The sequence below is a fragment of the Stigmatopora nigra genome, chromosome 1 (assembly GCF_051989575.1).
Source record: "Stigmatopora nigra isolate UIUO_SnigA chromosome 1, RoL_Snig_1.1, whole genome shotgun sequence".
NCBI lineage: Eukaryota > Metazoa > Chordata > Actinopteri > Syngnathiformes > Syngnathidae > Stigmatopora > Stigmatopora nigra.
The window spans coordinates 337393-350000 of record NC_135508.1 but is presented as its reverse complement, the minus strand read 5'-3'; the positions used below and the strand labels follow the sequence as shown (position 1 = coordinate 350000).

General features: G+C 39.5%; 1 protein-coding gene across 1 annotated transcript; it reads left to right on the top strand.

The window, feature by feature from the left end:
- The first annotated feature begins 631 nt into the window (after nucleotides 1-631).
- On the top strand, nucleotides 632-12269 carry abcb6a (ATP binding cassette subfamily B member 6 (LAN blood group) a). The gene is made up of 19 exons (XM_077725110.1): nucleotides 632-913; nucleotides 2175-2695; nucleotides 3457-3597; nucleotides 4230-4419; nucleotides 4491-4583; nucleotides 5323-5515; nucleotides 6250-6371; nucleotides 6442-6617; nucleotides 7552-7677; nucleotides 7740-7816; nucleotides 7887-7950; nucleotides 8017-8102; nucleotides 8216-8273; nucleotides 9333-9437; nucleotides 9515-9689; nucleotides 10448-10560; nucleotides 10628-10722; nucleotides 10783-10851; nucleotides 11633-12269. Exons 2-19 carry the CDS (start codon nucleotides 2183-2185, stop codon nucleotides 11787-11789), a joined length of 2553 nt encoding a protein of 850 aa, XP_077581236.1. The 5' UTR covers nucleotides 632-913; nucleotides 2175-2182; the 3' UTR covers nucleotides 11790-12269.
- Nucleotides 12270-12608: the final 339 nt, after the last annotated feature.

The window sequence follows — 12608 nt, the reverse complement described above, 5'->3', positions numbered from 1 at the left end:
TTAAATCCTTTTCCGCTCTCCCGTCAGGAAAAGATGATCCTCTTTATTTCCTTTCCTCTCATCTGCAGGTAGATGCTCGCTTTTTTTTTTTTATTAATCCCCATTCAAAGGACGGCGGAGACACTGAGCTATTCGGCGCTTTTTTCTCTTTACGGATAAAAACCCTGAATTTTAAAATGTCGGGCAGGATTTAAAATCCTCTTTGTGTGAAAAGGCATTGGCTAAGTCTATAAAGTCACTATTTATGGTCATTTAAAAAGAAATAACCTCCATAAAGACACGCTGTCCACTGGGACAATATTTTTATATTTGTATTTGGCGTCCTCTACTGGTCAAAACCCAAGTAGTGACTTTTTTCTTTGTTTTCTCAACAATTTTAAGCAGATATTGTTTGTTCATGATATCGAGAACTACGTGGTGACCTGCTAACTAGCATATATACAGTTAGCATCCCGAGCTCGTGTTTTGTCAAGTGACTTTATAGTGGGAACATATTTGTTTGTATCTACCGCCATCTGGTGTTCAAAAACAGGACGACAGTCAAAATATGGTAGCGCTGCTCTAAGAAAGCATCCTTACAATGTAAAATGTATTCCTATCCTCTGGGGGCGCTGTGGGCTAAACTTTCTGTTATGACGTTCACTCGTGGTTTGTGTAACAACAACACTTGCGTCCTTTGCGACCGTTTTTCGGCGTGTTGTCTAATAAGCTCGAATTGAGACGTCAGCCCGTAAATATATTAAATAAACTTCGGAGAGGACTCATGAATCCTAAATTGACTTGCACGCACTGTGAGTGCGTGTTTTTAGCTTTTAAAGTTGTTTGGAAGGGGCTAGGCTAGCACGTCGGCTAGCTTGAGTAGCATTTGTGACTTTCACTTTGAGGCACGACGTCGTCCAAGTACAACTGCAAGGTACTTTTTCTATTTTGGGGTTTTATATTAGATGCAATTGAAATAATAGACGTTTGAGGATATACATGTGCGTCAAATAGTGGCTAAAAGTAGCTCAATTGTTCGAAAAGTGAAGTTTATGAGGGGAATGGAGCTTAGTTTTACCTTTTAGAAATGTTATTATGTATCGCCATGCTAGTATATTTCAATGTTTGACTTAAATATACCAGACTAATTCTTTTCTTTATATTATATATTTTTACACTGTTCATGTGTGCTCTTTTTGTGGAAAACGTTAAAACTATTATATGTACATTTTCGTTAAATATAGAAATTCGCTGCGTCATGGCAAGCGAAACCGACAAGTTTATTTTTGTATATTTTTTATTTAATTTATTCTATTCTGTATCTTAATAACTATGATTGTGTTTATGGAGATTTCTGTCAACATGCAATTTTGAATTTAAGAAAATTGCTGAGTCATGTCAAGTAAAACCGACAAAGGAAGGTTTAGATACAAAAAAGTGCTCGATGAAGCACATTTCTGTTAGCATGTCATTTTGAATTTAAAAAAAATGCTGCGTCATGTTAAGTATAACCGACAGAAGGGTGAAATACAAACAAGTGCATCATGTTATGTACAGTGGTTCCAAAGCGGCGGTTGGGGGGGCCAAATGTGGCCCACCATCTCATTTTGTGCGGCCCGGGAAAGTCAATGATGAGTGTCAACTTTCTGTTTTACTATCAAATTAGAATAAAGAGTATAGATTAAATTTCCTGATTTTCCCCCTTTAAAATCAATCATTGTCAATTTTTAGTCCTTTTTTTCTGTTTTTAGTTCAAAAATCACTTTGTAAAATCAAAAAATATGTTTAAAAAAAGATCAAATAAACATAGTTTTACTGAATATCCCGGGTTTTTAATCTAGTTCTTTTAATCCATTTATGAAGAAAAAAAATCTAAATATTATATCAAAAATGGTCCAGCCCACATAAAATGGAGTTGACATTGAGTTTGACACCCCTGATCTATATCTATCATTTGAATTTGATCCTAAAACAGAAAGATTAACTTTCCCGGGCCACACAAAATGATGCGACGGGCCACATTTGGCCCCCGGGCCACCACTTTGACACCTGTGCATTACACGACAGAGTTACGACCAGAAAGACACCGCCCACTATATTCTTAAGACCAGCCAATCGCATCCACTGTCTGCTCATATACCAAAATTTGTCTCATATGTCAAGTATTAACTTGTTATTCTTTGTTTTGCCACTAGGAGTCAGGATGCTAATCCATAGCTACTGCGAACCCGGTTTCCCCATCTCCCATACGTGGCTAGATGAAGGCATCTCCCCCTGCTTCTACTTCACCCTGGTCCCCTCCGTCCTTCTGACCATCGCCATCTTCCTGGGAACCCTCCACTGGCTTTTCTACCAAAAATATGGCACGGAAATGGAGCCCAAATACGTCCCGCGATCCCGCCTCTACGCCCTCCAGCTGGCCGTTTCCGGCCTCCTCGCGCTCCAGTTTCTGGGCGGGGCCACGTGGCGAGCCGCCCTGGACGAGCCCCTCCCGGGTTACGTGGTCCTCTACGCCGGGTTCTCGGCGCTGGCCTGGATTTGGGCGGCGGCCTGGCTTCGGGTGGAGAGGCGACGGGCTCTGCCGAGGGACGTCTCGCGGGGACACAGCGCGGCGTTGCTGTTCTTCTGGGCCACGGCGTTTGCGGCCGAGAACCTGGCCCTGGTCTCGTGGTTCAGTCCTCATTGGTGGTGGGGGCTGGAGGATGGTCGGCAACAGGTGAGGGGGCGGAGAATGACGTGGCGTGGCGGGGTTTTTATTGGCGGAAAAGTATGTGTTGTGTTGGACCGAGTGTAAGACGACGACTTCTTTTGCGAGACTTGAGTTTGAAAAAAGACGTTATTTGTGGCAGAGTTTTGGTAGAATTTGAAAGTACTTTCTAACAAATCATTTCTAATCACACCAAAATATTTATTTATGGCACAATTAGCATTTACATCAAATTTCTGACAGTTTTGACAGAATTTGAATTCACTCCCAAATTCATTTTTTGGGTTATAAAATACATAAAAATGACTCCATTCCTTTGGAAAAAAATAAAATAAAATAAACCAATATATATATTTATTTAAATTATTTATTTAAATGGTTTATTTTATCAAATAATTATCACTCGAAAAAGAGTCCAATAATTCTGGCTGCCCTAATACACACATGCGCACACACATACATTGTTGTTGTTTTTTTGCTGAGTCACTGCTGTCAACAAGAGGCCTCGTCTTGCTCCGCCCACATTTCAAAAAACATGCGTCACGCTGACACACCAAAAAAGCTTTTGTAAAGTCACTAAAAAAGGTTCAATGAGTCAATGTGAATTAAATAAAAAAAATATCCGTACTTTTCGTCTGATGTATGCTCGTATCTCAAGATAAATATTTCCTCAAAATGTTACTTGTATCTGAAATTGCTCGTATTTTATGTTTTTTTTAATAATTAATGGAATGTTTTTGGTTCAAATTGTCCCTTTTTTGTCTTCTCAGGTGCAATTTTCTTTATGGCTGCTACGCTACGTGGGGACGGGGCTCCTCTTTTTTGTGGGTCTGAAAGCCCCGGGCTTGCCCAGGAAACCCTACATGCTGCTTATAAATGAAGAGGAGCGAGACGTGGAGGACAGTGCGCGGGTAAGGGTGTCCAGAAAAACCCTCATTGTCCAAAATAAAACAGTTTGTTTACTTTTTAATTCTGGATGAAAATACGGTTTTGGTTTCATTAAATTAAAATTTCAGGCCACTAAATTTTTAATGAATGAATAATTCATCCATTCATTCATTTTCTGAACCACTTTATCCTCACTAGATTCGCAGGGGGTGCTAGAGCCGATCCCAGTTAAATTTGGGTCAAAATCGGTGGACGTCCAATCAGGCGCAGGGGAAACCCAGTTGACTTCTTTCCATGGGGAGGGGGGGGGCTGTTTTGGGTGGCCAGCCAATTGCAGGGCGCGATTCGACAAACAACCAATCACTCTTGGCTATTAGCAATTTAGAGTGCTAAATTAGCCTAGCATGTCTGTTTTTGCGCTGTGGGAGGAACCAGAGTCCTCAGAAAAAAAACACGCATGAAAATTCTATACATTTGGACCAACCTGGATTTGAACCCGAGTCTCCCACCGTCAAGCCGACACACTAACCACTTCCCACCGTGCCACCGTGAAAAAAAATTGTAAAAATATTTTTGAAAAAACAGTTTTGCTTTTAAATGTTTTCTTTTTTTCGGCCACAAAATGTTTTAATTTGTACTGGTTTTCCGTCACCAGAGCCTCTTGGACCAATCCGACCCGAACCAGTCCACTTGGCGTGGTTTCCGCAAGAAGGTCAAGCTGCTCCTCCCTTACATGTGGCCCCGGGGTAGCGCCGTTCTCCAGCTCCTCGTCCTCTTCTGCCTGGGGATGCTGGGAGTGGAACGGGCCGTCAACGTCTTTGTCCCCATTTACTACAAAAATATAGGTAAACAAACCCACCCACACATTGCCTTCATCACCGCTTACTAAACCATCGCCATCTTCCCGTCATCGCAGTTAACGAACTGACGGACGGCAGCAGCTGGAAGACGTTGACCACCACCGTGTGTATTTACGTCCTGCTGAAGTTCATGCAAGGAGGCGGGGCAGGTAGGACGAAAAAAATGGTGCACTTGACACAAAAAAGTGGAAAATTCAAGGTATTGCATGGCAAAAGTCATTTCTTTATATCGCATAATACATTTGTCCGTTTTGGTACGCTTAACCTCACAAGGGGGGGTGTCGGAGCCTATCCCTGATGAGGGTAGACACCCTGAATCAGCCTGATTTAGTTTTGGATGAAATTTGGATTATATTTTAATTAGAATTGGATTGGAATTGGATTCGATTTGGATTGGAATCGGATTCGATTTGGATTAGAATTGGATTCAAATTGGATTCGATTTGGATTAGAATTGGATTCGATTTGGATTACAATTGGATTCGATTTGGATTACAATTGGATCCGATCTGGATTAGATTCAGATTGGATTTAGAATTGGATTCAGATTGGATTTAGTTTGAATTTGGATTTAGTTTGAATTCGGATTTGGATTCGGATTAGGTCTGGATATTAGATTTAGATTTTAGGTCTAGATATGATTTAGATTACATTTAGATTATTTTTGACCCAATGAAATTTGATTAGATAAGAATCCATTAGACTGGAGTTTTAATTCATCCCGATTGGGCAAATTTCCTATTGAATTAAACTTCTTTTTCCTACTTTATTTTTGGGGTGGTGGGTGGGGCCAAAGAAGGAAAGAAATTTCGGCTCTCATTTCGTGACCGATTCAAGATAATGTAAGATTCCCTCGGGCGCACTCTGACCCTGCGTTTGGTCTGACAGGCGCCTCTGGGTTCATCAGCAACCTGCGCTCCTTCCTGTGGATCCGAGTGCAGCAGTTCACCAACCGGGTGGTGCAGGTGCGCCTCTTTGCCCACCTGCACTCGCTGTCGCTGCGCTGGCACCTGGGCCGCAAAACGGGCGACGTCCTCAGGAGCATCGACCGCGGCACCTCCTCCATCAACAGTTTACTCAGGTACGCCATCCATTTTGCTGACATATATGCCATACTACTTACTACCGGTATGAACACTATTCTCAAATGAAACATTTTAAATCCTGAGTCTAATTCATCATCATAATATTTAAAATTTGGTCTGATTGATCATCAGATTCACCAAAAAATTAAGTTGATTCTTCTTGAGCAAGGACAGCGCCCCCAGCGTTTCCCTAGAGCCATTTATTTATTCATTTGTTTATTTTTTATTTATTAATGTATGTATTTATTTTTTATTTATTTTAGCTAGTCATTTATTAATTTAATTTTAATTTAGTCATTCAGTTAGTTATGTATTGACTCATATTTTTACTTATGTATTTACATATTTTTTTAATTTGTTTTAGTTATTTATGTATTTATTTTTTATTTAGTTAGTTATTTATTCATTTTTAGTTAGATAGTTATGTATTTACTTTTGTTTTATTTATTTAGTTATTTGTGTATTTTTTTATTTAGTTATTTATGTATTTATTATGTATGTATTTGCCTTTGTAAAAGAAGGTAATTTATCGCCCTCTGGTGGACAAAGACAGGTTTTACTTCTCCCATTATACATAAATCGCTGCAGGGTGACTTTTCCACCAGCAGAGAGCAGTGTTTCAGCAGTATTTCTGTGTTACCCCCCACCCAAACTTGTCTTTTGTTTTTTATGGTACAAAATTTTCTGTTTTAAAATATGTTTGGCCATCCAAAAATGTCTTTCTCCACAGTTACATCGTTTTCAGCATCGTTCCGACCATCGCCGACATCGTCATCTCCATCATTTACTTCATCACTTACTTCAACGCCTGGTTCGGCCTCATCGTCTTTGTGTGCATGACCCTCTACCTCAGTAAGTCCCGCCCTCAAATGCCGTCTTTTTTCGGGGTCACGCCCACTGGCTCTTCTTCCTCCTCTTGCAGCCCTGACCATCGTCATCACGGAATGGAGGACCAAGTACCGGCGCGACATGAACCAGCAGGACAATGTGGCCAAGACCAAAGCCGTGGACTCTTTGCTCAACTTCGAGACGGTCAAGTACTACAACGCCGAGAACTACGAAGTGGGACGCTTTGAGGACGCCATCTTGAAATACCAGGTTGCCATATCTCTCTGTTTGTATCGACCGTCCGTCACGGCTTCATGTCGGAACATTTAAATATGGGCGAGAAAACGATAGCAATAACTATTGTACAATTATTTTAATATTATTATTATTATTATTAGTAGTAGTAGTTGTTGTTGTTGTAGTAGTGTTTGTAGTAGTAATTGTAGTAGTGTTTGTAGTAGTATTGTAGTATTTGTAGTAGTATTCGTAGTAGTGTTTGTAGTAGTATTGTAGTATTCGCAGTAGTATTGTAGTATTCGCAGTAGTATTTGCAGTAGTATTCGCTGGAGTATTTGCAGTAGTATTCGCAGTAGTATTTGCAGTAGTATTTGCAGTAGTATTCGCAGTAGTATTTGCAGTAGTATTTGCAGTAGTATTCATGGTAGTATTTGCAGTAGTATTTGCAGTAGTATTCGCAGTAGTATTCGCAGTAGTATTCGCAGTAGTATTCGCAGTAGTATTCGCAGTAGTATTCGTAGTAGTATTCGCAGTAGTATTCGCAGTAGTATTTGCAGTAGTATTCGCAGTAGTATTTGCAGTAGTATTCGCAGTAGCATCCGCAGTAGCATCCGCAGTAGCATCCGCAGTAGTATTCGCAGTAGTATTAGTATTATTATTATTATTATTATGTCTGCAATAACATTTCAATAAAAATCGATAAAAAATGACTTTTAAACTGCACTTACACCACCTGACCAACACATAGAATGGGGGCGCTGTTGAGTCACGAACGCTAATTCCACAACAACGTTCAGAAGAAGAAAAAGAATGATGGGGAAACATGTTTTTAGCATGTTAGCAATCAATAGAAACTAACACGCAGCCAAAATAAGCAATGCATGAGATGCAGGAAAACACCAGTAAAAAACATACCAGCATGCCATTGGACGTCATTTCTAAGGGCGATTTATTTTTTCCATTTTAGTCGTCAGAGTGGAAGACACAGGCGTCCTTGGCCCTCCTCAACCAAACCCAGAACCTGATCATCGGAGGCGGTCTTCTCGCCGGTTCTCTCCTCTGTGCCTACTTTGTGACCGAAGGGAAATTCCAGGTGAGCCCGGGGGTGCTAAATACCACTCGAACGCGGGTTCAATTCTCCCTTTCCACCACCAGGTTGGCGATTTTGTTTTGTTTGGAACGTATATCATCCAATTGTACACTCCGCTCAACTGGTTTGGGACTTACTACAGGTAAAAGGACTTGTGGGCGGAGCCAGGAAATCGTGGCTGTTTTTAACAACTTCCTGGTTTTGTATTTCAGAATGATTCAAAATTCTTTCATCGATATGGAAAGCATGATCAAGCTTTTTGAGGAGGACATGGAGGTACGTTTTCGAGTTTACTGTCGCGCTTTGTCACACGATAACGACACGTGTTTTCTTGACGTCCAGGTGAAAGATGCGCCCAATGCCGTCAATTTTGACTACAAAGTGGGAAAAGTCCAGTTTGAGAATGTTTATTTCAGCTACACTGATGGGTAAGTTGACTTTATTTCATGTGTTTATAAGACTGGGGTGTCCAATCTTTTTAAATTGGGGCTGAGTTGAAATTGTTTGTTTTAATTGGTTGAATATATGTCCATTTTTTCAGCAAGGAGGTTCTCAAGGATGTCTCCTTTACTGTTTTACCTGGACAGACGCTGGCCCTGGTCAGGCAACCAAAAAAATTATATCCATATATATGTTTATTTGTGTGTGTGTGTTAAGTGTAGAAGTGTGTAATATGTGTGTGTGTTTGTATCTGTGTGTGTGGTAGTGTGTGTAGTAGTAGTAGTAATAATGTGTGGGTGTGTAGTAGTGTGTGTGTGTAGTAGTAGTAGTAGTAGTCGTAGTAGTAGTAATGTGTGGGTGTGTAGTAGTGTGTGTGTGTGTAGTAGTAGTAGTAGTAGTAGTAATGTGTGGGTGTGTAGTAGTAGTAGTAGTAGTAGTAGTAGTAATGTGTGGGTGTGTAGTAGTAGTAGTAGTAGTAGTAATGTGTGGGTGTGTAGTAGTAGTAGTAATGTGTGGGTGTGTAGTAGTGTGTGTGTGTAGTAGTAGTAGTAATAGTAATGTGTGGGTGTGTAGTAGTAGTAGTATTATTAATGTGTGGGTAGTAGTAATGTATGTGTGTAGTAGTATTTTGTGTGTGTGTGTAGTAGTATTTTGTTTGAATGTATGTGTGTGTAGTAGTAGTAGTATTTTGTTTGTGTGTAGTAGTATTTTGTTTGTATGTATGTGTGTAGTAGTAGTATTTTGTTTGTGTGTGTGTAGTAGTAGTATTTTGTGTGTGTAGTAGTAGTAGTAGTATTTTGTGTGTGTGTGTAGTAGTAGTATTTTGTGTGTGTAGTAGTAGTATTTTGTGTGTGTAGTAGTAGTATTTTGTGTGTGTGTAGTAGTATTTTGTTTGTATGTGTGTGTAGTAGTAGTAGTATTTTGTTTGTGTGTGTAGTAGTAGTATTTTGTTTGTGTGTGTAGTAGTAGTAGTATTTTGTTTGTGTGTGTAGTAGTAGTAGTATTTTGTTTGTGTGTGTAGTAGTAGTATTTTGTGTGTGTGTAGTAGTAGTATTTTGTGTGTGTGTGTGTGTAGTAGTAGTATTTTGTGTGTGTGTGTGTAGTAGTAGTAGTATTTTGTGTGTGGAACCAATGAGAGAATTTACATAGAAAGTACACCTCTACTTACGAAAAAAAAGTTGCGTAATCCCTTTAATTTGTGTATATTTTTTGCGTAGGTGGGACAATCTGGCTCCGGGAAAAGCACCATCATCCGACTCCTCTTTCGCTTTTACGACGTCCAAGGAGGTCGCATCCGCATCGACGGTCAGGACATATCCACCGTAAGTTATTCATTTTCATTTTTCATTCCAAAAATAACAAATAGCCTCCATTGACTCCGCCTCCTTTTTGCCTTCAGGTGACGCAAAGGTCGTTACGGGCGCACATCGGCGTGGTGCCGCAGGACACGGTTTTGTTCAACGACACCATCTTGGAGAACATTCGCTACGGTCGCGTCTCGGCCAGCGACCGCCAGGTGGAGGAAGCCGCCATGGCGGCAGATATCCACGACAAGATCGCCGCTTTTCCCGAAGGTGCGTTAACTGAGGAAATGGATATTTTTTCTATTTGAATCTCATTCATAGACGTCAAAATTATTATTTAGATTCAGTCGACATTTTTTTGGAGAGACAAATACAGTGATACCTTGAGATAGGAGCTTAAATTTTTACGCAACTGAGCTCATATGTCGATTTACTCGTAACTCGAATGAACGTTTCCCATAGAAATGAACTAAAAAGTAATTCATTGGTTGTAATTCTCTGAAAAAAAACATCAAAGACAGGATATTAGATTGGAAAAACTTTTATTTGTTCTAATTTGCCATTTATTAACAAAGTTACATATAACTAGTGGTTTAATACAACTAAAATGTGTTTAATAGTACTAAAATTAGGCATTTTGCACGGCAACGTGCTCGTAACATAACATAAACCATTTTTTTCTGTTTTTAGTTCAAAAATCATTTTTTAAAATGTAAAAATGTATTTTAAAAAGCTTAAATAAACATTGTTTAAATCTAAACCTTTGAAAACAAAACACTGAAAAAAATGCAACGCTCCGCCCAGTGGCCGTAGAGAGACATTACACAAGGAGTTGCGACCATAAAAGGACAGTGTCCATGATCTTCTTATAAGGAGCCAATCACATCCTCTGTCTCCTCGTCTATCAAAATTAGTCTCATATTTAAAGACAAATTTCTCCCCGAAATGTAACCCATATCTCAAATTAACTCTTATGTGGAGGTACCACTGTACATGCCTCGTCCAATCAGATCCGTCCTTTTTTTAAGGTTACGATACACAAGTGGGCGAAAGAGGCCTGAAGCTAAGTGGAGGAGAAAAACAGCGGGTGGCTATCGCTAGGACCATCCTCAAAGCCCCTCAAATTATTCTCCTAGACGAGGTAACGTCAAGACGGAGGCCCTCTTCCGAAATGTATCGTCATTTTTCCCCACATTTTGTCTTCTAAGGCCACCTCGGCGCTGGACACCCAAACAGAACGCAACATCCAAGCCTCGCTGGCTAACATCTGCGCTAATCGAACCACCGTCGTGGTCGCTCACAGGTAAACACCGTACGCTAACACCCCGAAGGTTTGACCGCGGCTAACGCTTAATGCTAACAGGTTGTCCACCATCGTGGGGGCCGACCAGATTCTCGTCATCAGCGATGGACGGATCGCCGAGCGGGGACGGTAAGAGGCGCTTGGGGGGAAAGGGTACCTGGACGTTTCGTCCCCAGACAGTTTTGTCCCGGACGTTTCGTCCCCAGACAGTTTTGTCCCGGACGTTTCGTCCCCAGGCAGTCTTGTCCCGGACGTTTCGTCCCCGGACAGTTTTGGCCCGGACGTTTCGTCCACAGACAGTTTGGCCTAGCCTTAACCACTATTAAAGAAGACAAAGGAAATTCACATATTCTTTATTAAAGAAAATAAAAGGGCAAAAATATTTGATACGATTTTCTAGTTTTCAGCCCGGATTTTCAAAAATATTTTGCTATATTAAATGATTTTTTTTTTAAATATTTATATTTACATATTTTAAATGATTTTTTTTAATTTTCAGACCAGATTTTCTAAAATATTTTGCTATATTATATGGATTAAAAGAACTGGATTAAAAAAACTGAATATTCCGTTTTTTATAGATATATTTATTTTAGATTTTTTTTATATTTAAATTTTACGAAATATTTGAACTAAAAACACAGACAAATGGATTAAAAAATGACAATTATGGATTAAAAGAGCTGGATTTAAAGCCCTGAATATTCAGTTATGTATAGATCTAAATCAATGTTTATTCTAGTTTTTTTTTAAATATATTTTTTGATTGGACAAAAAGATTTTTAACTAAAACCCCCCAAAAAATGGATTAAAAAATGACAATTATTGATTTAAAAGGGTGAAATCAGGAAATTTAATATACATCTATATATATATATATGATTATAATTTGGTTCATTTTCCATTGAAGGCACGAGGAGTTGCTGCAAAAAGGCGGTCTTTACGCCGACACGTGGGCCAAACAACAGATTGCCGCCCGGGACGCCGATTCGTCCTCGGATACGGAAAGCAAAGACCGCCGGTCGGAGAAACTGCAACCGTCATCCGGCCCGTCGGACCACCATTGACACTTTTTGGACATTTCGACGTGGTAGGGAAAGTGGCCAATTCATAAGAAAGGCAACAATGCTAATGCTAAAGCTACTACAGTCATGCCTTGAGATAAGAGCTTAAGGCGTTACAGGACAGAGCTCGTATGTCAAATTTCCCCACATAGAAAATAACCAAAAACAAACTCATTAGTTCCCGTCCTCCGAAAAAAACACGTTATTCACTCGCATATAAAATACAAGTGCGTTTTTATGAAGGGTTTTTAGAATATAGTCCTACATGTGACATGGACTATGGCATTTTTTTGTGTTGAATGTAAAGCGTTACAGGTTTTTTATGTGTTTAATATGTTAGCGCTAATGCTAATGACAATGATGTGCCATCAGAACTAGTGGTGGTGAACTTATGTTGGTATTTATTTGGGTTTGAGTACTTTATTTGTGCGTGGTATTCCAGGTGGACATGTTTTTTGAAAAATAAATCTTTATTGAGCTTAATTTTATGCTATATATTTGTCAATAATGGGCAATAAACCCCCAAATTTTCGATTAGCTCTTATTTCAAACTGATTAACTTATAAATATATTCATATTTATTGTTTATAGTACTCAGTAAGGTTCCGGGTCACTGTTGCGAACCATAGCTAATATTTTAGCATCTCTTGGGAGTAGAAGCAAGCTAAAGGATGCACTTCCCCTTTTAAAATAAGTAGTATCTCTTGTTTTTAATCCTGTCAGTCTCTTTTCTTTTTTAACCTTTATATAAATAGTTCTAGAATAGCCAACACCTAAATAACTGGTAAAATAAGTATTAAATATATCTATTAAGACAAATAA

Bases quoted from the DNA above. Each gene is read 5' to 3' on its own strand.
- abcb6a (XM_077725110.1), top strand. From the start codon at position 2,183: ATGCTAATCCATAGCTACTGCGAACCCGGTTTCCCCATCTCCCATACG. The intron at 6,618-7,551 runs GTTGCCATATCT...TTTCCATTTTAG, and splicing joins ACGCCATCTTGAAATACCAG to TCGTCAGAGTGGAAGACACA. The intron at 8,103-8,215 runs GTAAGTTGACTT...CCATTTTTTCAG, and splicing joins TATTTCAGCTACACTGATGG to CAAGGAGGTTCTCAAGGATG.